At 37.6% G+C, this 26700-nt stretch overlaps 1 protein-coding gene across 3 annotated transcripts in view; it reads left to right on the top strand.

Annotated features, from left to right (window-relative positions):
• The window catches only part of LOC150088086 (nardilysin-like), a 569173-nt gene that overhangs the window by 479926 nt on the left and 62547 nt on the right, over positions 1-26700 (top strand). For all 3 annotated transcript variants that reach the window (XM_090370567.1, XM_090370565.1, XM_090370566.1), the window contains exon 27: positions 19941-20077. In XM_090370567.1, the coding sequence (XP_090226693.1) occupies positions 19941-20077 (137 nt within the window). The remainder of the gene's footprint in view (positions 1-19940; positions 20078-26700) is intronic.

Raw genomic sequence — 26700 nt, 5'->3', positions numbered from 1 at the left:
ACCCTGCATATGGTAATAAAAGTTAATCTTATAGAAAAGTTGGCAAAAAGTGGTCAGAAAATGCTGCGTATTGCTGCAAAAACAGTGTGTTATGTTTTTCATACTGCTAATGAAAAAGCTGCCTGAAGCTGTTTTTTATTTATCTCTGCATGGGGTTTCACTTTTAAATTTCTTTATGTGTTCCAGTCTTAATGTTTGTGCTGGATATCTTCTCATATTACATCCAAATAAAATAAAAACAGGCAAATGGGCACCACATTTTGGGCATGCAAAAACCCCATCAACAATAGGTACATAAGCACTACTTTTCCACAGTCATACACTGAAGGAATTGCAATTAGCTAAATTAATGTGAGGAAACAGTCATTTCTGAGAACAACACAGTATGGTGCATTTTATTCAAAATGCAGTATCATTGGTCATAATGTCCCTATATTTGATTTGTGTTTTCCGTTTTTCTTTTTTTTTTTGTCTAATTCTGTAATTTTGCACATTCACTGCAGTGGCTTTTAACTCAGAATACTTTCAGGCTGTCCACTAGAAAGTCCCTCAGACCAAACCTATTAGTAACTCACTAGGAGGCATTCAGATCAGCTAGTGTATAATCTTTCTGCTCTGCTAGCTAGTGACTGGAGGGACTTTGAATAGTGTGTAGTATTTAGGTGGCACTGTCACGGCCACATTATGCCATGTATTTGGGTGTATTCTTGTTGTGTATACACCATATACAAAATTTTTTTTACTTCATACAGCATGCTCCTCACTCCCACTTTATCTACTGAATGCATCATGAATAGTGAAACTAATAGAACAAACTTATCTGCAAAATGATCTAAACTGCCCAAAATCCTTCCTCATTCATTTTACAGATATACAAAGTCTCAGTTCTGATCTCATTGATATCCATTTCCTCCTAAAATCTGCCAAGCCCCACTTACTTTTTCTGACAGAATCTCAGTTACTAGTTTTCTCAACCACTACCCATCTCAGTTGCTATAACTATTCACTATATGATTCCTTTTACTTCAGAGGTGGCAGTTGTGCGATGATGTATTCCTTGTCGGAGATCTTTATTTGCAGTCTCTTCTTTTTGATCTCCCATCACTTAAAATCTCTTTCCACATTCTGTCAAATTCATCTGTTGCCTCTATTCTCCCAACTCCAATAATCACTCAGAACCCTTTGACTTCCTTTGTTTGAAACTGGATTTTTTCTAGTATGACTTTCCTAATAGTAAGGTAATTTTCCTCGGTGATTTTAATGTTTTCAATTCCAGCTTGCATCACTTTTCTAGTCACACAGACCCAGCTGGTCAAGATGCTGAGGCTTTTGCAATTACTAACAACCTCACACACATTGTTCATTTACCTAATAGAATACCAGACAATCCTAACTACACATCTAACACACTTGATCTTTTCTTACGAACAAGTCTTCAAGTTACACAGTCGAGTTGAGTGGTTGGTCCTCTAAGCACCTCAGATCAGAACTTGGTGATGGTGTCTTCTCCATTGGAGCCTTTCCCTCATGGCTGTTCTCAGCCTTGCATTATTTGGCATTACAAGAATATGAAATGGATTGATCTGTAATATTTTTATTCTTCTTTTTTCTGGTTGGATTACTGTTGTAAATCTTCTGATGTCAGTGTTTGCTCAGATCATGTCAATGAAATTGTTCTTGTAGGGATGAAATCCTTTATTCCTCACTCTACCTTAAAATCTTGTCCTTTATCTAAACCTTGGTTTGGGTTAATAATAAATGTGCTGAGGCTGTTCAAGATAAGAATGTAGCATACTGCATTGACTTTCATCTGAATCTCCAGTTTCATTTTCTGCCTACACTAAATATCAATTGTAAAATAGTTATTAATTAGTCCAAATTCAATTTTCAACAAGCTGAGTAGAAACTTACTTTTTTTCCAAATGATAGTCAAGCATTCTAGTTTATAATCAGTCTATGCCAATCTATTGCTCACACTGTCTGTCCATTAATACAGCATTCTTTGTTAAAACCTGATGGTTCTATTGTGTCTTCAGCTAAAAACAAAGCTGCTTGTGATTACTAATGACCTGAAGAGAATAGCAGACAATTCTAACACACTTGATCTTTTTTCTCACAAACAACTCTTCAAAGTAGTCAAATTGAGTGGATTCTGACAGAGTAGTTGATGCCAAGAAAGCTTCAAGTCCTGATGACATTGCTCCACTGATGTTTTTCCTTCTGCTTGGAAAATTACTTGTATCCAGTCAGTTCCAAAAAAAAAACAAAAAAAAAAAAAAAAAAAATTCATTCCAATTATCACTTCCTTCCACTTAACATCTACTCTTTCCAGAGTAATGAAGAAACCCATCAGTTGCCCACTCCTAAACTATCTCAAAACCTTCCGTCTGATCAATGATTGACAGTATGGATTCAGGCAATGTCAATCCACTGGTGATATACTGGCTTATGTTATCCATCTGTGGACAAATTCAGTGGAAAAGTTTGGTAAAATTCAAGCGGTTGCTCTTGATATTTGAATGCCTTTTGATTGATTGTGTTTGGTGTAAAGGTCTCCTAAATAAGATTTCTTCCATCTTATGGTTGGCCAATTTTCTGTAATTGGATTTTTAGTTTTCTCTCTGATCCAGTTCTCTCAGAGAAAACTGGATACCCAATTACAAAAAGTGTGTGATGGTGGACAGTTCTCTGTCTTCTAACTTCTCCGCTAATGCTGGTGTTTCCTAAGGTTCGGTTCTCTCTCCCACTCTTTTCCTCCTGTATATTAATGACCTTCATCCATTGGCTGGAGATCCTATCCATAGTTTTGCTGATGATAGCACATTGCATTCCATCTTCCAGTTTGAGAAACAGCCTCAGCTTCTAAAATATCCAACACCTATTCCACATTTCATATTTCTCACAAAAAAGCCAACTGCTCCTTTGCTCAACTTCGCTGACACTCAAATTTTCAGATAAGGTCACGCATCTCTATTAATGATTACTCTGACTTCTAATCTCTTTAAACATAAGTACATCACAGATATTGCTTCTGTTCCATCAAAAAGCTGAGTTTCCTTTTTTTTCTCTTGGCATTATTTTTCTTCTAAGCATCTTGATATCATATATTTGGATTTCAGGAAAGCTTTTGACACTGTTGCGCATGGAAGACTATTGTACAAATTGGAGCAGAATGGTATTAAGGGTAAGTTGCTACAATGGATAAAAGGATGGTTAAGTGCGAGAAGACAGAGGGTGGTAATCAATGGGTGCTGCTCTTCTTGGACTAATGTTATTAGTGGAGTCCCACAGGGTTCGGTGTTAGGTCCACTGTTGTTTTGTATATTTATCAATGATATTGATGAAGGTATATCAGGCTTAATGTCGAAGTTTGCAGATGATACAAAGGTTGGCAGGGTTGTTAATGACAGTAATGGCAGTGTGCTACTGCAACAGGATCTAGATAATTTGGGCAGATGGGCTAAGAAGTGGCAACTGAAGTTTAACCTTGACAAATGCAAAGTACTGCATATGGGTAGAAGTAACCCCAGAGAAACGTACCAACTGTGTGGTACTACACTTAAGGTGGTAGAAAATGAAAAAGACCTGGGAGTAATTGTGCAGGCAGATATGAAGTTTTCTGAGCAATGCAGACAGGCTGCCAGGGCAGGTCATGGGGTTTTGTCAATGATATATAGGAATTTTGCTAGCAGGGAAAAGGAAGTGATTATCCCTCTGTATAAGGCAATGGTCAGGCCTCGCCTTGAGTACTGCGTACAGGTCTGGAGGCCTCATTTTAGGAAGGATGTAGATTTACTTGAGCGTGTACAGAGAAGGGCAACAAGATTGGTGAGGGGAATGAAGGGATCCTCTTACCAAGAGAGGCTTAAGTTCTGCAAATTGCAGTGGCTGGAGACTAGGCACCTGCGTGGTGATCTGATTGAGGTATATAAGGCCTTGAATGGGTTGAGCATGCTGAATTCTGATGGGATCCTTCCACTTGTTCAGATTACGAACCTAAGGGGGCATAAATTCAAATTAAGAAAAGACAGATGTAGAATAGATGTGCGGAAATTTGCCTTTAGCCAGCGGGTGGTTAATTGCTGGAACAAACTTCCATCTGTCGTTGTGGAAGTTGATAGGTTGAATAAATTTAAGGAGGAACTGGACAGGCATTTGGAGGGAATGGTGTGATTTTTTTTTTTTTTTTTTTGTTGGCTAATGCTGCATAAGCTCATACATTTGCTTTCTTGCATCACATGCCACTACTACTACTACTACTACTACTACTCACTCTGTACAAATCTCATATCTGGGGATGGTTTGCTTAAAATCACTCTCAAGCTCCCTGATATCATGCAAAAGAGGACAGTTAGGCTAATTAACGACCCATCCATACAAAATCGTTCCACTCTCTTTAGATGTTCAATTTCTGTACATGCTTTTTTTTTATAGATACACTGTTGGAATACATCATGGTTGCACCTTATTTCCAGTTCCAAGGCATCCACAGGTGTTCAATTGGATTTAGGTCAGGCAAATATGTAAGCTAATCAAGATGGGTTACATATTATACCTTCACTCTGTTCCTCAAACCACCTGAGCACACTGTGGGTCCACTGAAACAGTGTGTTATCATCTTGGAAGATTCCATTTCTGTCTGGGAAAAAATGCATCATGGAAGAGTGCACCTGGTCCCAAGAGCTGCCGATAGACCTCACCCGAAATATTGGTCCATATGCACCAGGGGTCCTAGCGCTTTCCAGCAAAACATGCCCCATATTAAGCAACCACTGCCAGCTGCCTGGATAAAAAAAGTAAAGTGCAGCCATTTTCAACCCACTGCAGGATGGAAGCCTCTTCAACAATTCATGCTGAGGGAAATGGACCATAATCTACCACGCTGGTCCAGTGTGGGGTTGGCAGATCGATCGTATTCAGAAGTCAGGGGCTTGAACCCCGGTCTACTCAAAGAGCGTGTGCTACTGCACTCTCGCTCCTGACCACTCAGCTACGGAGGCCGCCTGGATATCAGGCACCATGTACAATGGGTCCATGGACTTGTCTTGCTTGTGCCACACATGAATGCATTCTTTGGCATTTTCCAGGTATTTGGATTCATCCAACCAGTACTAGTTTCCAATGTCCAACCAGTGTGCTGTTGACACTACATTATTTGCCATCAATGATGATCAGTGGCAAGGAGAGGGAGTCTCTTGGGTCATCTGCTATGGAGCCTCATACGTCTGAGTGCGTGGCACATGATCATTTGGGATATTGTTTTTGCATTCCCTATATAGTATTGCGATGTCAACTGTCACCTGCCTTTCACTCATCACGGACATCCACCTTGCTTAATCCTTTACAGTTCTGTAGGTGGGAGATGGTTTGACACATTTGATACCATTCTTTGTACACCTTAATCACAGTGGGCCATGAGCAACCTACAAGATGTGCTGCTTCTGATATGGAAGCACTCACTACATGAGGTCCCACAATGATGGCCTATTGAAACTCCATTATATATTTACTAAATTCCAGATGCAAATTACCACTTGCTTTAGTATACGAAGATGTTCAGCTCTTGATACTGCAAATATGCAGCGTAGTCCGTTACATATGGGCTGGTCTTAATTCAGTGATCACAGGGTGTATTTATTTACAGTTGGAAATGGTAGGAAAATACCATGAATCGTCCAATTTACATGTTTATATAATTTTCAACTGGAAATAAACAGATATTTAGATGTAATGTATATTAAAAGTGCTTTATTCCTCTCTTCTAATACATTACATTGTCTATGCACCATATCACTTATGCACCATCTAAAATAGAGAAATAATATAATATAATATAATGTGATACTGTATATTTGCAACATTTACAATCATGGGAAAGTTTGAATTGTCAGCTTAATGTGAATATAATTTTAGAAACACATAATAAATAAATAAATAATGAGTGGATTGCAGCTTGTTATTGTAAAACTATAATGTCACTTGATATCTTCTTTTAAAAATAAGATTTCTTCCATCTTATGGTTGGCCTCCCTCCAAGCACATCAATCTTTGATAACTGCTTGCAGTTATCAAAGATCGATGTGCCTGGAGGCTCATCAAAAAAACAGGCCTCTCTCCATAGCACATCAATCTTTGATAACTGCTTGCATTGATTTAATTTGTGGTGCACTTCTTAAGTTTAATTTACTAACAGTATATACAGTATTATATTCATTTCCAACTAAGGTGTTCCGTATTTCATTTACTTTTGTTGGTGGAAGCTTAAATTTAATGAAACAGTCAGGAGACATCAAAGGATGACACCCTTAGGGCTCTTGTCCTGGGAAATCTCCTAACCACCCACTTTTATTCATATATCAGTAATCCTTATAAGAATCCCACATTATTGACCTTTCTGGTGATGGCATCCACTGCCCACATTTCTTCTGCTCCTCTGTGAACAGCTTTTAAACATTAAACTCTTAAAATGTTTATACTCTGAGTATAGGAAATGCAACTAAAGAGGAATTTGAAAATATACAAATGCTTGTAAATTGCAAGCATTTGTGTATTTGATTCCATGATATCTAAAATAAGTGATGTTGAGCAATTGAATTGAGTATTTCTTTGCAGAAACTTTGTATATATCTTGGTAGAACCATGATAAACTTTACCAGGATAATTTTCCACACAGGGAAATCATCCTGATAAATTGCATAATATAATAATTCATCAAGCTGCAGATGTTTCATCTCCAACAATTAAAAGATGGAAATGAAGCAAAAGGAGTCATTTTGAATGTCTGAGTGGAAGCAACCAGTACTCTGAGTCATCTCTACACTATCATATATCTTAAACCAAAAGTTACTATAATAGTGTTTTTTTTTTTGTTTTTTTGTTTTTTTTAATTATGCTGTAATGGTGAAACATTGTCATGTTGTGTTGTGTGTAACTTAAGTTTGAACTAAAAGTTTTTCAACAAAGTCTCCAACAATGTTTGCTGGGAGAGAGTGTCTCTTGGGTCATCTGCTGTGGAATCTCATGCATCTGAGTGCATGGCACATGATCATTTGGGATATTGTTCTTGCATTACCTTTATAGTATTGCAATGTCAACTGTCACACAGTGACCTGCCATTGAGCCCATACAACATGCTGCACCCTTCACTCATCACAAACATCTACCCTGCTTAATCCTTTACAGTTCTGTCAGTGGGAGATGGTTTGACACCATTCTTTGTTCATCTCAACCATAGTAGGACATGAGCAATCACAGCAATTCAAAGAAAAGGTATTTCTTTGAATTGCTGCACCTAAGTGAGCTTTAATTGAATTTTCTGTGTAATTAAGTAGCATGAATGAACCCTAGTTGAAGCAACTGAGAAGTGAGTATATTTTTTTCTCAGGCAAGTTTTACAGTTTTTAAGATATATTTTGGATAACTTGGAATCTAAAGATTTTGGCATAGCAAGATATTTTAAACAATTCTAAGTATTGTTTATGTTTAGCAGCTAATGGTGACCACCTGTTTAAATTTAAAGATAAACATTTCTGTTGCAAAATTTTAACAATGTTTGTAGGTATGCATTGTTAAGTTATTCCAAATAAAAATGCTGATGTTAATGCATAAAACTTTATTGACCACCTGTAAGAGTGCAATTGTTTTTTTTTTAAAGTTGTTAGATGCCAGAGTTCCTAGAACAGCAAAAAATTATAACACAGCATCTCCTATTGGTTCTTGTAATATTATAGCAAGCCTTTCTTTAATTATCCAGAAAAACATATTTTATTGAATAACTGAAAGCCTCAAACTAGATACATTCCATTTCTTCAAAACAGATCTGCATATAAGCTTAATTGATCTTTTTACTCAGATGATTGCTATTTATTATATGTTTCATACAACAAACATTTATTTGGAAACTCCTTTTGAATTTCCTCAAAAAACATACAGCATAAAATTCCATAATTTGCTCTATTGAGAGCCCATTTTAGGTATGTTTACATATATATATATACAGTAAACCCCCGCTATTCGCGGTATCTGTATCCGCGGTTTCGCGTATTCGCGATCGCTGATTTAATATAAAATGAAACCTAAAAAAATGTGAATTTTAAAGTGTCGTGAATATTTTCCGCCATAAAAAAACATGGGCATGGCTAAAATTATCTTTCCCGGTCAAAATAGCGCTCAGTGGGTGGGGGAGAGGGGTGACAAAATCGCGAGCGTGGATGTTTCTCACTAATCCTTGTTCAGCATGTGTTATGTGCTTGTCATGGAAGGTTTCTTCGTTTGCTTTTAATTTATATGCTTATAAATTGAATAAATTTATAAATTAATGGAAGAAAGTGACTTTATTGTGGACAAGTTCTTTCTAACCTGTACAAAAAATATGGCTACGAATAACAAGGGAAATGTGAAAAGATCAAAGAAGGTGATGACATTAGCGAATAAAATTGAGTTATTAGATAAAATTGTTTTTTTACTAGCAAAGGCGCTGGTTTGAAATTTCTAATAAATATTACATTTAATATTAAATTGTTTCTTATTTTCATTTCGATGCCATATGCTTGCATTTGGCTACGTACTGTCTATGTACATAGTCATATTATGAAGGTACATCTAATACATACATAGACAAAATTTTAGACTAGTTTTTCTTATATATTTCATACTTTGGAACAGAACCCCTTTAATACTATGGAAGCCATAACTCAGTATTCGCGTTTTCGGTATCCGTGACATTTCTCAGGAACGTAACTCCCGCGAATAGCAGGGGTTTACTGTATATATACACATATATATATATATGCAAATGTGGCAGTTGTCTTCACATAGCTATTCAATTTTCGTATGAATTCGTATTCATACGAAAGACTGTTAATTCGTAATTTGAATTAACAGTCTGCCCACTGTTAATTCATACGTGTGTCCAAAAAATTAAAACACAGCATCTCTTATTGGTTCCTATAATATTATAGCAAACCTTTCTTTAATTATCCAGAAAAGCATATTTTATTGAATAACTGAAAACTTCAAAGTAGATACATTCCATTTCTTCAAAACAGAAATCAATCAAATCACAAAACTCTTTAATAAAATCTCTAACACCAGTAAAATACCAAATGATTGGTTAAAATTAACATTTATCACAATCCTTTATCCAAATTCTTAATGAAGGGTTACTGCTGATAGTAAGATCAAGAGTATTTACTGTTTTATTCTTGTTCCCTCTATAACCAGCTGCTGTAAGAAATAATCATCCAGTAAATCCACAAAAGTCTTACTACTGTGTGAGTGACCAACCCACAAGGTCCAGCCCATGCATTGATATGTAAGACTTGCGAATGTGGTATTGCTTGTGAAGACAGAGAAAGAGAGAGGCAGGCTTAAAAGAAGAGTATGTGAGAGGGGAGTAATAAATATCATACAGTTGTAATTAAATTGAACAGCTAAGTTTATAGAATGTAAAACTGTATAGTTTTATTAAGTGTGCATAAAATTATAATGTTAGTAATTAATTGATAAGGCAACAACTGTTTATTTTTCACTTCTTACCACAAGAAAAATAAATAAATAAAATTTCATTTAATTTAAGAAAAAATTAAACGTGCCTAAAATGTAGCACACTATGTATGTTAACTAACTATTTCTCTTTGTATTCTTGCATTGAGTGCTCCTAACAGTCACTCACAACGTATTAGTTTCAAACATTGTGTGGTATGTGCAAGATAGAACTAATGTATTGTTATTACTCAGACAGTGTGAACTAGCAGATATGCTATAAAGACAATATATTAACAGAGAAATAAATACAAATTACTTAATACCTGGAACAATACACATAAAATGTGAATATAGTTTTTGAAGTTTTAAGACTTTTAATTTGATATGCAGAGTACCCCTTGGGGTATTGTTAAAAAAATGGACTAAACAATTGACTATAACAAGGTTTATAGGAAAGTTCATTATAATTATTGAGAATCTTTGGGAGATTATAAAAAGCAGTAAGCTCTATTAAAAATTTTAACTGAATGATTTTTGACAGTCAGCAATGCCATATGTCATTCTCTTTCAAATTATTAACTCCTAACATCCTCAAAATTTGATGAAAAATGAGATGAATAGCGGTTGCAAGCAACTGTCATAGATCCCCTTACATATAGTAAAAAAAATTAGTCACAGAGAGAAATTGGCAAAAAGTGAGTAGTTTTCTGTCAGTTGTTGACAGAACAGGCAATATTTTTCATACTGTTGACAGAAGTGGGTTGATAAGCTGTACCAGTGTTATTTATCCATTTCTGCTTGAATTTCACAAGCTCTTACAGTTTCTTTACATGAATAACTTTTAATCATATATGCAGACTACTCCTTTGGGTCCTTTGTAAAAAATTGGGCAAAACAATCGAAAAACTGAAAATAACTCAGTGTAAGGCAATGCATCGAAATCAGTTAGTCAAAAAGCAATTCATAAAATTACTTTGTTAGAAATCAGTTATTTGAAGTAACGATTAATTAATTAAGCTGTAAACATTTTTAAGAATTTATCAAAACTTGCTTAATTGAAGAAGCAGTTGATCAAAATATATAAAATAAGATAGGAATGGTGATATCATCCTGATATCTCATGCATGATATAATGTGAAAAATAAATCTCAACTGGCACAAAATTTACAGCAAGCTTTTTGGTCCACATGGTAGGTTTAAGATGAGCCTAATTTCGTGACCCCCTTGCCAATACAGAAACATTACCATAAATTTGAAACAGTAGCTCCAATCTTTTTCATAATTTTAGTTCTTATCTAACATATAAAAATACAGCTAGACAAATCCCACCTCCTAGCTATCCATCACATGATGACATCATGTGATGGATAACTAAGAGGTGAGATGTGTAGTATTTATATATATATATATATATACACACACACACACACACACACACACTGGTTAATTGAATAAATTTTGTTTCGGTTTGGTTGATTTTTCATTTACTGGTATTTATCTACTATCTGTATGGGTATTTAGGTGTATCGGGAACAGGAGATCCAGTTAGCCTGTGCAGTCTAACTTTTTCCTGGGGGTCTGTACATGTGATGGTAAATAATAATAAATGAAGTTAATATTTTGTATTTCAAACAAACATCAAATAAATCAATGTTAACTAACATTCTTTTACCTGGTCATCTATCCGCTACTTCGGCAGGGACTTTCAGCGGGTCGATCTATCTAGATGATCCCCAATGTTTCTTTAATCAGTGACTCCATTATTTTACCCAGAACAGACGTTAAACTAGCTGGTCTGTAATTACTCGTGTCACTCTTCGATACCACTTTGTGAATTGGGGATAAATTTACACATCTCCAGTCCATGGGGACCTTCCCTGACTCTCAGGATGCTCTCATAATTATGGCTAAGGGTGTGCTTGCTTCCTTCGTTGCCTCCTTTAAAATAATGAGATATATCCCATTCACCACAGGTGCCTTTCTGACATTTAACTTCAACAATTTCTCCTCCACTTTGCTCTCAGTTATTACAGGATCATTTAGCTCCTTGTTAGAATTTTATGAACTTTTGGCTTCCACCTTCCTACAGAATTCCTCGTGTAAATGTAGATGCAAAAAATTCATTCAGTTTGTCAGCTATCTGAGCAGGATCATCGATAGGCAAACTATCGATATCACGTGGACCAATCTGATTCATCTCCTTTCTAAAGTTTGTGTAACTAAAGAAGTCTTTGCTGTTTCCTTTGCATCCTTTGCCAAAGATTTCTCTTAATCTGCTTTCACTTGTTATTCCTGTTACCTCTAAATGATCCATAATCGCACAAATTTTGATGCACACGCGCAAACAAATGGTGGTCTGGTACATGTCTGTCTGAGAAGTGTTCTCCATAAATTTGTTGAGTGGTTCATCCATTGCCCTCTGCTAATCCATACACTAGGAGCATGTCTGCCAGCTCACAGTTCGTATATTGATGCATGCTCTTCGTGCAGCGACTACTGCTTGAATGAGTAAACCAGAAATTTTCCCTCTCGCGAACTGATGAACAGCGCCGTCTACAGACTTACAGTGACATTTCTGGTTATGGGGGCGCCTCCGTTGCCAGGTGGGAAGGAGCAGCAGTGCATAGCACACGCTTCTTGATTAGACCGGGGTTCGAGCCCGTCATCACCAAATACGGAGGATGCGGAAAGGTCAGGGAATGACCACCGCATATCCCAGAGCAATATGGCCTTAGTTGCTAATGCTCCAAATAACAAACAAACAAACATACATCCGGTTATGGGTTCCTATGCGATTCACATTCCTTTAGATGTTACCTACCTTCCCCAAATGTTTGTACCAATATTTTTGAGACACCCTGTATATTGCTGCTTCCCATATGTAGTACTTTACATTTGTCAATGTTAAACTTAATTTGCCACCTCTCAGCCCATGTGCTCAACTTTTCTAGATCCTGTTGCAGCAGCAGCATACTGTCATTAGTGTCCTTAAAAACCCTGCCAACCTTCATATCATCTGCAAACTTGGACATTAAGCTTGATATACCATCATCGATATCATTTATAAATACAGAAAACAACAATGGACCCAATACTGAACCCTGAGGGACTCCACTAATAACATTAGTCCATGATGAGCAGTGTCCATTGATTACCACTCTCTGTCTTCTCCCACTCAACCATCCCTTTACCCATAGCAGCAATTTGCCTCCAATGCCACACTGCTCCACTTTGTGCAGCAGTCTTCAATGTGCAACAGTATCAAAAGCCTTTCTAAAGTCCAAAAATATGATATCAAAGATATTCCCTGCATCCAGTTCCTTTGTGACCACATCATAGTATCCAATCAAATTGGTCAGACAAGACTTTCCCTTAACAAAACCATGCTGTGTCTGTGCTATAACTGAAGTCTTGTCTAGATCATCCTGCAGTGCAGTGGCAGATTTCTGCACAGGCGCAAGAGGCACACGCCTGGGGCTTCTTAAATCGAGGGGACCTCAAATTTCAGGTCTCAAAAAAAAAAAAAAAAAAAAAAATTGTTTCATTTTAAATTTTTATACTCATTTTTATTACCATTACTGAATAAAACTATAATTTAAGATGAGAAGTTAATAAACTCTTATGCAAATATCCCTACATATTATATGAAATATCTATGTGAACTAAGTGAATCTGAAGTAGAATACATATTATCATTAATGCTTAAATTAAACACTTTCAGTTTTTTCCTAGTGGAGGTAATTTCATGAGCGACTACGATGGTCTGAGACAGTATTTAAATTCTATACAGTGGGACCAACTGATGATGTTACCAACAGCAAATTCAAAATGGGAAGCATTCAAAGAACTTATCTTGGAAGCTACTAGGCTTTACATACCAACTAAGAAATAACAACCGTGTGACGATATTGCTCAAGAAACAATAATTAGATTTGTTTGCGGAGGCAGTTCAAAACTATTCACAACCAATTGGAAACCAATAAGCAAGCACAGTAGTCTTTTAAAGCCTCTGAAATCACTACTGCGCTGGCTCATATGTAATGGAGCATCGTCTTTTTGAATAGCTTTCGGAACTAACATATCACACACAAATCTGTTACAAATTACTAGAGTTTGGTGTGGTTGGTGTTTTAGTGTAGGAGTATTTCTGTTTTGTTATCACGTAAGTATCTGTAATATCTTATGTATTGTTTTATGTATTTATCAAAACTGAATTGTTTGACGAGGCATGACATTCATAGCAAGTGATAATTGGGAATTAATTTTTTAATTCCCAATTAATAAAATATGTATGAAAGAATTGCGCAACCAAAATGAGTAAAACTGCAACACCAAATCTAGAGTGTGTGCTATAGTAAAAACGTTCACGTAGAATGCACACTGTAGTGGTACCGAAAATATTTAGAGGGGGGCCTCAAAATTGAATTGCGCCTGGGGCCTCTCAAGTGCTAAATCCGCCACTGCTGCAGTGCTTCTTTAACCAGTGCCTCCATTAATTTTCCTGGAACAGAAGTTAAACTAATAAGTCTATAATTACTTGTGTTGCCCTTTGATCCTCCTTTGTGAATTGGGGTCACATTTGCACATCTCCAGTTCATAGGTACCTCCCCTGAGTCCAAAGAAGCTCTCATAATTATAGCTAAGGGTTTGCTTACTTCCTTTGCTGCCTCCTTTAATATAACTGGATAGATCCCGTCCACCCCGGGTGCCTTTTTTATGTTTATCTTCAACAGTTTCTCCTCCACTTTCCTCTCAGTTATTACAAAATCATCCAGCTCACTGCCAGAGTTTAACTGAACTCTGGCATTCCCCTCCCTCAATAACTCCTCATGGGTGAATTTAGATGAAAAATACTCATTTAGTTTGTTAGCCACCTGACCATGATCATCAACAGCTGAACCATCGATATCCAGTGGACCAATCTGATTCATCCCTTTCTTTCTAGAGTTTACATAGATGACAATCTATGTAAAGGACTCTTTGTTTTTCTTTGCATCCTTTGCCAAGGATTTCTCATAATCTGCCTTTGCCTGCCTAATCTCCTTTGTGACTTGGTTAAAGACCAGCTTATATCTATCATAGGCTTCCATGTCACCCATTAATTTATGTGTATCCCATGCATTTTTCTTCTCTGCCACATGTCAGTAGTGATTCTTCATGCATTAAGAATCTGCAGATAAAGGAACCACTAGGTGGCAGTGATCACATTGTGCTGAAGTGGGATTTACTCAAAGAGGTAACTACCATCAGGGGTAAAGGGAAGAATTATTGCTTTTGTAAAGGCGACTACGATGGTCTGAGACAGTATTTAAATTCTATATACAGTGGGACCAACTGATGATGTTACCAACAGCAGATTCAAAATGGGAAGCATTCAAAGAACTTATCTTGGAAGCTGCTAGGCTTTACATACCAACTAAGAAATATTGTTCAAAGTTTGGGCCTAAATGGATGTCAGATGAACTAATGAGACATATGGCAGAGAAGAAAAATGCATGGGATACATTTAAATTAACACATGACACAGAAGCCTGTGATAGATATAAGTTGATCTGTAACCAAGTTACAAAGGACGTTACGCAGGCGATGGCAGATTACAAGAAATCTTTGGCAAGGGATGCAAAGAAAAACAGCAAAGAGTTCTTTACTTATGTAAACTCTAGAAGGAAGGGGATGAATCAGATTGGTCCACTTGATATCGATGGTTTAACTGTTGATGATCCTGCTCAGGCAGCTAACAAACTAAATGAATATTTTGCATCGACATTCACACATGAATAGTTATTCAGCGAGGAGAATGCCAGAGGTGTATTCAACTCTGGCAGTAAGCTAGATAATCTTGTAATAACTGAGAGTAAAGGGGAGGACAGATTGTTGAAGATAAACACAAGAAAGGCACCTGGGGTGGATGGGATCTAACCAGTTATATTAAAGGAGGCAGCAAAGGAAGTAAGCAAACCTTAGCCATAATTATGAGAGGCAAACCTTAGCCATAATTATGCAAATGTGACCCCAATTCACAAAGTAGGATCAAAGGCTGACACAAGTAATTATAGACCTGTGAGTTTAACTTCTGTTCCAGGAAAATTAATGGAGGCACTGGTTAAAGAAGCACTGCAGGATCATCTGGACAAGACTTCAGTTATAGCTCGGACACAGCATGGTTTTGTTAAGGGGAAGTCTTGCCTGACCAATTTGATTGGATTACTATGATTCAGTCACAAAAGAACTGGATGTAGGGAATAACTTTGATATTATATACTTGGATCTTAGAAAGGCTTTTGATACTGTTGCACATGGAAGACTGCTGCACAAATTGGAGCAGTGTGGCATTGGAGGCAATTTGCTGTAATAGGTAAAGGGATGGTTGAGGGGGAGAAGACAGAGAATGGTAATCAATGGACACTGCTCATTGTGGACTAATGTTATTAGTGGAGTCCCTCAGGGTTCAGTGTTGGGTCCATTGTTGTTTTCTGTATTTATAAATAATATTGATGATGGCATATCAAGCTTAATGTCCAAGTTTGCAGACGATACAAGGTTTGGCAGGGTTGTTAAGGACACTACTGATGCTATGCTGCTGCAACAGGATCTGGAAAGGTTGAGCAGATGGGCTGAGAGACGGCAAATTAAGTTTAACATTGACAAGTGTAAAGTACTACGTATTGGAAACGGCAACGTATCAACTCTGTGGTACTACACTGACAGTGATAGTGAATGAAAAGGACCTGGGGGTAATTGTGCTGGCAGATATGAAGTTCTCTGAACAGTGCAGACGGGCTTCAAGAGTAGCTCATGGTGTCTTATCAATGATATACAGGAATTTTTCTAGCAGGGATAAGGAGGTGATTATTCCCTTGTATAAGGCAATGGTCAGGCCACACCTTGAGTCCTGTATACAGGTCTGGAGGCCTCATTTCAAGAAGGATGTAGAGCTGCTGGAACGAGTACAGAGAAGGGCAACAAGGTTAGTGAACAGAACGAAGGGTTGCTCTTACGAAGAAAGGCTTAAGTTTTGCAAATTACAGTATTCTGGAGACTAGGCACCGGCGAGGCGATCTGATAGAGGTTTACAAAGCCTTGAATGGTTTGAGCATGCTCAATGCTGATGGGATTCTGCCTCTTGCTCAGAATAATCACCTGAGAGGGCATAAATTCAAATTGAGGAAAGATAGATGTAGGATAGATGTGCGGAAATTTGCCTTTAGCCAGCGGGTAGTTGGTTGGTGGAACAGACTTCCATCCCTTTCTGTGGAAGTTGATAGCCTAAATAAATTTAAGACTCAGCTGGACAGGTATTTCGAACGAACAGAGGGGTGAAGTGGAAGTTTTTTTGTTTTTTTTTGGCTGATGCTGCATAAGCCTGCTTTCTTGCATCATATGCCTCTACTAATGCTAATGCCTCATTAGTTCATCTGACATCCATTTAGACCTAAACCTTGAACAATATTTCTTAGTTGGTATGTAAAGCCTAGTAGCTTCCAAGATAATTTCTTTGAATTCTTTCCATTTTGAATTTGCTGTTGGTAACATCATCAGTTGGTCCCACCATATGGAATTTAAATACTGTCTCAGACGACCATAGTCACCTTTACAAAAGCAAAAACCCTTCCCATTACCACAGATGGTAGTTACCCTGTTGAGTAAATCCCACTTCAGCACACTGTGAGCATTGCCACCTAGTGGTTCCTTTATCTGCAGATTCTTAATGCATGAAGAATCATTGCTGATAATCAGATCAAGAGTATTACTCCCTCTAGTTGCCTCCCTGAACATGCTGATGTAAAAAACAATAATCCAATAAATCCACAAAAGCCTTGCTAGTATGTGAGTGACCAACCCACAAATTCCAGTCAATATCTGGGAAATTAAAATCCCCCATTATAAGACTCTCTGATTTACTGGCCCACTCTATTTCCCTGTTTAGTTCCTTATTATACTTATCAGAGTCATTAGGCCTATAACACACTCCTACTCTCAATTTTGATCTCACAGTGCTTATGTCACACCAAACTGACTCGACACTGCACTGTCTAGCGATGTTGACTGGCTTTGCTTCCTTGGATTTTATGTGTTTCTTAACTAATAGCAAAACCCCTCCTCCCTTCCTATCTTGTCTATCCTTCCTGTACACATTGTGCTCCCCAAATTCCAGTTGTGCATTCCTTATATCTGTGTGACACCACGTCTTGATATCCCAACAATATCTGCCTTTGATGTTCTGAGCAATATCTCAAATTCACAAATTTATTTACCAAACTTCTAGCATTGGTGTACATGCAAGTATACATGCACCTGTTCCTATTCTTAGCTACCCGAACACACCCCGTGTGTTTACTTGTACCGCAGTGACTCCCAGCAGTCTCTGAAATACCCTGCATCTATTTTTCCAGGCTGCTTCTCATTCCAGTAGTAGTGAAAGAATCACTTTCACCTTTGCCAGTGACTACTGTTAATCTATTAGTCCTTGTATCCCGCCCCAAGCTAGCAGTTTTCCGACCCACCTAACACTGCCTCGATAGCATCAGCAAATATTCTTGCACCCTTTCTATTTAAGTGTATCCCGTCCCTGTAGAAGCAGTCTCTCCTGTTAACAAGTACAGACCAGGCTGAAAAAAAAATTCTATCCCTTGAGCCTTGCACAATCTCTTCAGGGCAGAATTGATCGACAAGGCTCTTATCATATAATCCCTCCTATCATGTCTGGGCAGAATTGCAGACACTTTCAAATTCAACCCTAATTAGCAAAAGTTTTAATTACTGTCCACAGGTGCAAACGTAGTTGAAGGATAAATCAATTTTCACAATAACATGTCCTGGGAACAGTCCAGACCTTGATCCATTTGAAAATTGTTGGAACAAAATGGGTGTTTCAGTAATGCAAAAGAAACCAGAAACACTTTTTTGAGAGCTGCAGAAGACATTAATCTGTGTTTGGTACCATGAGATTACTCATGAATACATTCAGAACCTTATCCAGTTAATACCATGATGATGTGCAGCAATCATCAAAGCAAGGGGTAGGGCCAATGAAGTATTAGTTTGCATTTTGTTGTGATTTTTGGTTAAATAGCACTGTCGTATGAGCAAAGTAATGAAAAATTCACTACTTTCATAGAATTTTTGTTATTTTATGAACCATAAGTAACAAGCTGTTATTTTGGAGAAATATACTTATTTCATTGTATATTTACCCATAAGACATAAAAGTAAAAAATATATATAAAATATAAAAATATATATATATTGGAGGATGTTTGTTATTTTGGTTTTTAGGAGCATTAGCAACTAAGGCCATATTGCTCCGGGATATGCGGTGGTCATTCCCTGACCTTTCCGCATCCTCTGTATTTGGTGGTGATGGGGCTCGAACTCCAGTCTAATCAAGAAACGTGTGCTATGCACTGCTGCTCCTTCCCACATATTGGAGGATGGAGGGGTGGTTTGGTCCTTTGATCAGTTCGCCTTTGTGACAATTTGTCTAGCGATTGAAATTCAGCGATTCCATGACCATTATTGGCCTCGTGGGGCATAATGGTCAGTCTATTATTTTGTTACTTTGTTTTATTTCAGTAGTTGGTTTAGTCTCTATTGGTGATATTTCACGTATCTTGGAACTGGCACCTTACGGAGGGGGTGCCACTAAATTTTATATAATTGGCTTTATATTTTAAATGGAATTATTTTCACTGAATTTCTAAATTATTCAGAGACTTTCGGCTACAATTTCAATCCTAACCTTTATGCTAATTTATCTACTGTGTTTAAATTTTTGCTCAACGATTTTGCCATACTACTTGCCATATGTTTTAATTTTGATTTTACTTTTATAATTAACATCGGTTTCAACCTTTTTTTAATAAAGGCACCCCTAAGTAATTAATTTATTTTATTTTGCGGCACCCCTACTCAATTTTCTGCCAGTTTGATCTGATTCTCTCTCTCTCTGTATATATATGTGTGTGTGTGTATATATATAATATTAAAAAATATATATGTTATACGATATTTATTACAATTATATAATTATAAAAATTAATTTCATAATACAAATTATATAATACAGTATATAATAATTTTATTCTTTATATAGAGGTAAACTAAGTAAACATCAATTATAGATTACCACAAAATTAAAAAGATACTGTACACCTTTTTATAATGAAATAAACATATAAATTAAAAAATAATAATAAGTTTAAGTAACGTAAATCCAAATTACGTGGCACCCCTGGAATGTTGTTGCAGCAACCCGGTTGAAAACCACTGGATTATGCAATGGGCATCATGTGGAGGAATGTGTATTTTTCTGCCTCTAATGATAGCTTTATATTTATTTTAATTTATTTTTATAATTTTCTAACTATGTCATTATTCAAATATATGTATGTATTTATATATATATATATATATATATATATTTTTTTTTTTTTTTTTAATATATTTTGTTTTAGATGTTTATGTCGGAACCTCTTTTTGATACATTGAGAACAAAAGAACAGTTGGGATATGATGTCAGTTGTAAATGTCATAACACTCATGGAATTTTGGGGTTTAGTATCACTCTGTATAGTCCTGCAACTAAATATAGGTGAGACTTTTTATATTTAAAATCTTTAATTAAAAGTATTTTTGGTTGTTAAACAAATGATTCTTATTTTGACCATGTTCATTGAGTTTCTGAATTTTTTTAAATTGATATGGTTCACCAGTTAAAATTACAGACATGTGTTATAAAACTAGAAAAGCCTCAAGATTTATTATTGTATGCCTTTAAAAAATGTTTTAATTTCTGAGATTAAAAAATATATATACAGGGTGATTCACTACCAGTGCAACAAACTTGCAGGAGGTGTAGGGGGCACAAAGACGAATTGGAATCACATAGCATTTCAGGGTCCGAAATGCCTTCGTCATGCGGTAGAGGACGTTGAACGGGAGGTCACGTGAACAGCGATTCCGCTGGAAGTCAGCATTTGCAAACAGTTTCTGTTGAAGAAACCAAGTAGCAAAAGTCCTTCGGAGTGGATAATCCGCAGGCTCCAATGATTGGACGCATTGCAGATGGTATGAACTCATTTGGTTTGTTGACAGTATCCTTCATACAGTGGATTGGGAAATACCCAATCGTTGGCCTATCGCTCGAGTACTCTTACTGCCTTCTGCAAGACGTAGGACATTCTCCTCATTGTCTGGCATCCTTGTCATTCGCTCTCGATTCATGGTACCTCTCGTGAAACAACCAGTCTCACGTAACCTTCTGTGCACACGTGCGAAAATCGTATGATGAGGAGCACGCCTGTGCGGGAAACGTTCCTGGCACAAGCACAGAGCGGCGCACCCATTACAGTCCGCAGCTCCATACGCGAGGTGCATGTCGGCCAGTTCAACGTTTGAATACTCGTCCATCCTACTGCCTCGGGAACCGGTTCGCAAATGCTGGCTTCCAGCAGGATTGCTGTTCATGCGACCTCCCGTTCAACGTCCTCTACCGCATGAGGAAGGCATTTCAAACCCTGCAATGCTATGTGATTCCAATTCGTCTTTGTGCCCCCTACACCTCTTGCAAGTTTGTCACACTGGTAGTGAATCACCCTGTATATATATATATATATATATATATACACACATTCGCAAAATGGTGAAATATCAAATCACTAGTTAATTGACAGTGATTTCTTACTTAATATACAGCATAAGCCTGATTGTCAAAAATTAGTATGGTAAAATTTTAGTATACAGGTGACCCCCGCTTAACGCTGATCATTCGTTCCGGAAAAACAGAGCGCTAAGTGAATCCGCGCTAAGCGAGCGCCGCTTTCCCATAAGGTAACATATGTATTTGTGAGCTGCGGTCGGTGCCATAGGATATTTCCTAATCAATAATAAACGGTAATGAAAAGATGCACAAATGTCGGTCAAAATATTTAATATTCAAATATTTGCACATATAAAATATTCTGCATTACATACGTATAATTATGTGGTAACTACTTGCGTCTCAAAAGTAAACAAAATTCCAATTAAAATAATGAATTTAATTGATTTAATTTAATGGATGAATTTAATCATGAAAAATGTGTGGATTTTGAGTTGAACTTTGGCCCTCTTCCAAATAAACTAAAAGGGGTATTAATTTTAAATGGCCCGCAGCGTTACCACCCAACAATAAAGTCAACCGATCCTTCGCCGCTTTGAAACTTGGCATGTTTTTTGTTCTTTCAATATGAGACTTCTCTTAGGCATTCGTTTCCACAAAAGTCCTGCTTCATCTATGTTAAAAACTTGTTGAGAAGTATAACACATAATACCCCTCTTCAATAATTTTAACAAGTTCTTTTTTGAAAGTTTCGGCTCCTTAATCTGCACTAGCGGCTTCTCCCGGGATTTTAAATCTATTCTACCAGTTTTAAATGGTTCCACATTTTTTTTTTAGGCGAGTTTTCTTCAGATCATCGTATTGGCTAATCTCTTTCTCTCTCTCTTTTTTTAATATTTAACTTAACTGAATTCTGCATTGGAATATTATCTTCAAAAAAATTAGTCTTTCCATTTCAATCCTAATAGCCGGTCTAGTCCTAGTTGTTTGAAGTGGAACAGCTATCTTTCCCGCTGCTAAAATTAATTCTTTATTTTTTCATAATTGTTCTTACAGTTAAATTTGCGAGTCCTAAATTATGGCACACATCCGCTTGTCGTTGACCGGAATCAATTCGCTTCAAAACGTCTAATTTAATTTTCAAATTCAGTCTTTTTCTTACATTTATAGTCTTCGTACTGCGCCCAGACGTTGTTGCATTTTCATTCCTGTCGGTCATTATTAGCTCTTCGAAAATATAACTGCGTTGGTTGAATTAATTATGATACAATGTTCAAGTAAACTGTCCGTTACGCACGATGTCTAATACTGTACTGAGTGATAACTAGACTTTGGGGGTACCTCCGTAGCCAGGTGGGAAGGAGCAGCAGTGCGTAGCACACGCTTCTTGATTAGACCGGGGTTCGAGCCCGTCACCACCAAATACGGAGAATGCGGAAAGGTCAGGGAATGACCACCGCATATTCCCGGAGCAATATGGCCTTAGTTGCTAATGCTCCTAAAAACCAAACAAACAACAAACAACTAGACTTCGGATAAATGCATATAACGCAAATATTACAAGCAATATATTTGATCATTTTTTAAAATGTTTATCTTGGAACTACGTAACAAGTGACTGTACTTAAATTAGCGTGAGAGAAAATTTCACTGAGCGTGGGAAAATTGCTCAAGTCGGCGTGGGAAACGTTTTAATGCTGTTTTGCTATTCCTTTTCAAGCTATCGACTCCATCAAATGAAACGATTAAATGAAATATCGACTCCATCAAATGAAATGAGTTAAATATGTCAAAAATGTAATCTGTAAAAGAGCGTTATAGTGATCTGTGACAGCGTTATAGTCAGATACGGGTTATAATATAAGAACAGCGTTATAGCGAATCAGCGTAAAGCGAACCGCGTTATAACGGGGGCCTGCTGTATAAATATTATTAGCGTTATGTTAAAACAAGATAATTACGAATACTTGCTCCTTTTGAGAGAAGCATGTTTAATCCTTTCTTATTATAATAATTCCACTATGTAGTTATTGCCTACTGCAACCAGAGAGAAACATGCATAAGATGTTTGGTTTTCTGTTAGACTAGATGAATAATGCTAACACCATTATTGAGATTGAGAAACATATGACATCCTTGATGTAACACTGTTTGTGAGATGATGTGTATGTCAAAAAAAAGGAAGAGTTTTATAGAGTAAAATAGTAACATAGAACTGTGAATGGATTAGCTGTTTACTATGAATATGTTTTTATTAAAGCCAGATCATTGATAGCTGCAAGTGAAAGTCAGTAAATTTAATCAGAGCAATAATCAGTAAATTTTGTTAGCCAGTCATTAAAAGACAATGCTGTTTTCAACCTGAAAAAAACAAATTCAACCTAGTCGTTTGAATTCATTCTTTTTGAGAAGTATTGCTACCCACTGATATACCAAAAGGCTGATTATAAATAAAGTTTTATGTTCTCAGTGAAAAATATGTTTATATCCATTGAAGCATGAGGCAGTAGAACACATTTATTCAATTTCTGATGTGCTGCACTTTACAGAAGGAATTTCAAATTAAGATAAACAAATACTATGCTTAAAACAAGGCTTACTAACTTCAAAATTGATATTGTTCGTATTCAGTATCTTTCTTAATACTGAAGTGATTGTTTGTTTGTTTTATAAGCTCATCTTGTTACACTAATATGATGCACTAAAAGATTAGTGCTAGATTTGGCAGCATAGCCAGATCTAGTAAATGATAGTGGTCTGTTATAATTTTTTCTGATACTCCTTGACAGAGACTTTCTATTTCAGTCCACTGCTTCTGATTGCATCTGCAATCAGAAACAATGTGGTAGCGTGTCTAAATCAGAAGCAGTGTTAGAAAATGAAAGGTTATTGCAGTTAAGATGGGTAAATCATATAGTCTGGGGCAGCAGGAGGAGTACAGGGACTCCTCAAACAACACACACACAGCACTGCCACTATCCATTTCTAGCAGCCAAATTGAGTTAAACCTACTGATGGTTAGGGTTTAAGAGCAGGAGGTCACAACAAACTGGCATCAATCTGTTAGCAATATACTGGAAGCTATCTATCCTGAACCAGCAACACCAACTCTGCCGGAACAAATTGCCATCTGTGCCGAGAATGAAGCATATTCCAGCGGACAGCAGGAACCACCTTTCACACTGGAGGAATTGAACTTGGCTGCAGCATAAATTAGAAATAAAAAATGCCCTGGTCCCAATCTTCTGGAGCTGGAAATAATTAAAAAAGTGGTAGAATATGCTCCGCAATTACTACTCCAATTATACAGTAGATGTCCGAATGCCAGCACCTTTCCCACCTCTTGGAAGGTTGCTGGAGTTAAACTAATATTGAAAAATTCCACAAAGCCACCTACACTACCAAGTTCTTACAGACCCATTGCTTTCCTACCAGTTGCTAGTAAACGCTTCGAGAGGTTGCTGCACTCAAGAATAAGCCACCATTATCAAACAGCAAACTTGACCACCCAAATGCAATACGGATTTAAGCCAGGATCATCCACTAACGAAGCCCTGCATCACCTCATCAGTTCTGCTACTGCATGCCAAGAAAAATATTTCTTGGTGATCTCCATGGACTTTGCCGGGGCGTTTGACACCATATGGTGGCCGAGCGTCTTGTCGGGGCTCAGAAGGGCTCATCTGCCTGGGAACCTCTTTGGTACCATTAAATCATACCTTGACAACAGAAGAATCCAGATTACTGCACCATAAGGTAAAATTCATGGACAGGTCCACAGGGGATGCCCCCAGAGTTCTGTCCTGGGGTCTCTCCTGTGGAACATTATCCTTGATGAGTTCCTCACCCTTGACTTGGAAGGCATGCTTTCCCAGGCCTTTGCAGATGACTTGATCCTGATGGTTACTGCAAATAACAGGGCCCAGCTTGAGGTAAAAGCAAACCAGGCCATGACTACGCTCCAAAACTGGGCTAGGACCCACGACTTAAAAGTATCGTCGAAAAAAACTACATCCATACTATTCAAGGGCAGACTTGACATCTGCAGGCCGCCCCAAATTAAGATTGACACCAAGACCATTGGCTTAACCGATAAAATGAAATACCTTGGCGTTGTTCTCGATAACAATCTTTCCTTCAAGCATCACTTATCCTACATTCGCACAAAAATAAAGATATGCTGGCCTACTAGCAAGAATCGCACAACGGGACTGGGGGTTATCAAAACATACACTCAACCTGTATTATAAAACAGTCTTCCTCCCAGCCATCCTGTACGCAGCTCCAGCATGGTACACCAAAACAGCAATTGCTGTAAATCGGAGAACCCTGGACACAATCCAAAGAACTGTATTGATCACTATAATGTGAGCCTGTAGCACCACAAGCACAAACGCCCTGCAGGTCCTGGCAGGCATCCTTCCCCTAGACTTGGAAATTGCAAATAGTGGAATGAAATACCATATAGTGAAGGGATTCCCCAGCAACTTCCTAGATTATATGGTCAACAACAGCACGCCATGCAAAGAGGAAAAAATTCATCCCAGACCTGGAGAAAATATTGCTGAAAATGCCCACTTGGTTCAAACCAGGACTTCACACATCATATGTACTGACAGGCCATGGCACCTTCAATGAAAGCACCTTCAGCTGGGATTGGTAGAAGACCAGAGGTGCGTGTGTGGTGAAGTGGCGAGTTGGACACACGTCATGTATAACTGTCCAAACTATGAGGATCTGCGATGTAGGTTAATGACAACAATAAAGTACTTCCAAAAAAACATGGCATCAAATTTGCTGGACTCGAGTGAAGAATATGGAGCACTAACAAACTTTGCTCAACAGCTCTTCACCAGGCGAAGAACGCTCATTGCCTTACACAGAGTGACGTAAAAATGGTGATACAGAACACTCAATTCAACAAAATGCCTACATTCTCACCAACCCTTCCAAGGTGAAGCCAGACAAGACAACAACCAGAAAACCGGACTAGACAAAACGAGAAAACCGCAATGACTAAGTGGAAATGACAAACTGTCTCTTTCCCCGTGCAACGTGGTGTGGTGACTCCTGAAAGGACTACTTAATACAAGAACTGGAAGAGATCCTCTGAACCTTGGATGGTTCCCTTAAAAGCTGAGGAAGGCCATCTGGAAACGGGGCTGGACATCTGTTCCAGCCTGCTTTCTACCCCTCCCCATCCCAGGTTGGGGGATGCTTTCGCTGTCTCTTCCCCCTCCCGCCACCCCATTTTTCCCTTTGGTGTGGCATGGGTATGCCCACTGAAAAATCAGAGACCACCATCCCTATCGGTCCTTTTATTCTACTTCTACCCCCCAGTCTTCTGCCTCCCCTCCCAAAACTTTTTCTATACAGCATATTACCCCACAGGTCCAAATCTAATACACCAAAATTACTGCTCGAGCTATTAGACCTCTAGAGAAACTCATTCAGCGAAAACCCCACTCAATGTTTAAACAAACCATTTTATTAAGCAAACCGTGAATAATTTTTATTTTTATTATTTTTTTTTTATAGGTCCTAGCCACTGAAATCTCAGGAAAGTAGGTGGCAGGACCTGGCAGAGTACAATCAGTCTTATTGGTACACGCGGC

Source organism: Mastigoproctus giganteus, chromosome 3, assembly GCF_048544385.1.
Source record: "Mastigoproctus giganteus isolate SK-2022 chromosome 3, ASM4854438v1, whole genome shotgun sequence".
Classification (NCBI taxonomy): domain Eukaryota; kingdom Metazoa; phylum Arthropoda; class Arachnida; order Uropygi; family Thelyphonidae; genus Mastigoproctus; species Mastigoproctus giganteus.
The sequence above is the reverse complement of the archived record's forward strand: the minus strand, read 5'-3'. Positions and strand labels throughout refer to the sequence as shown.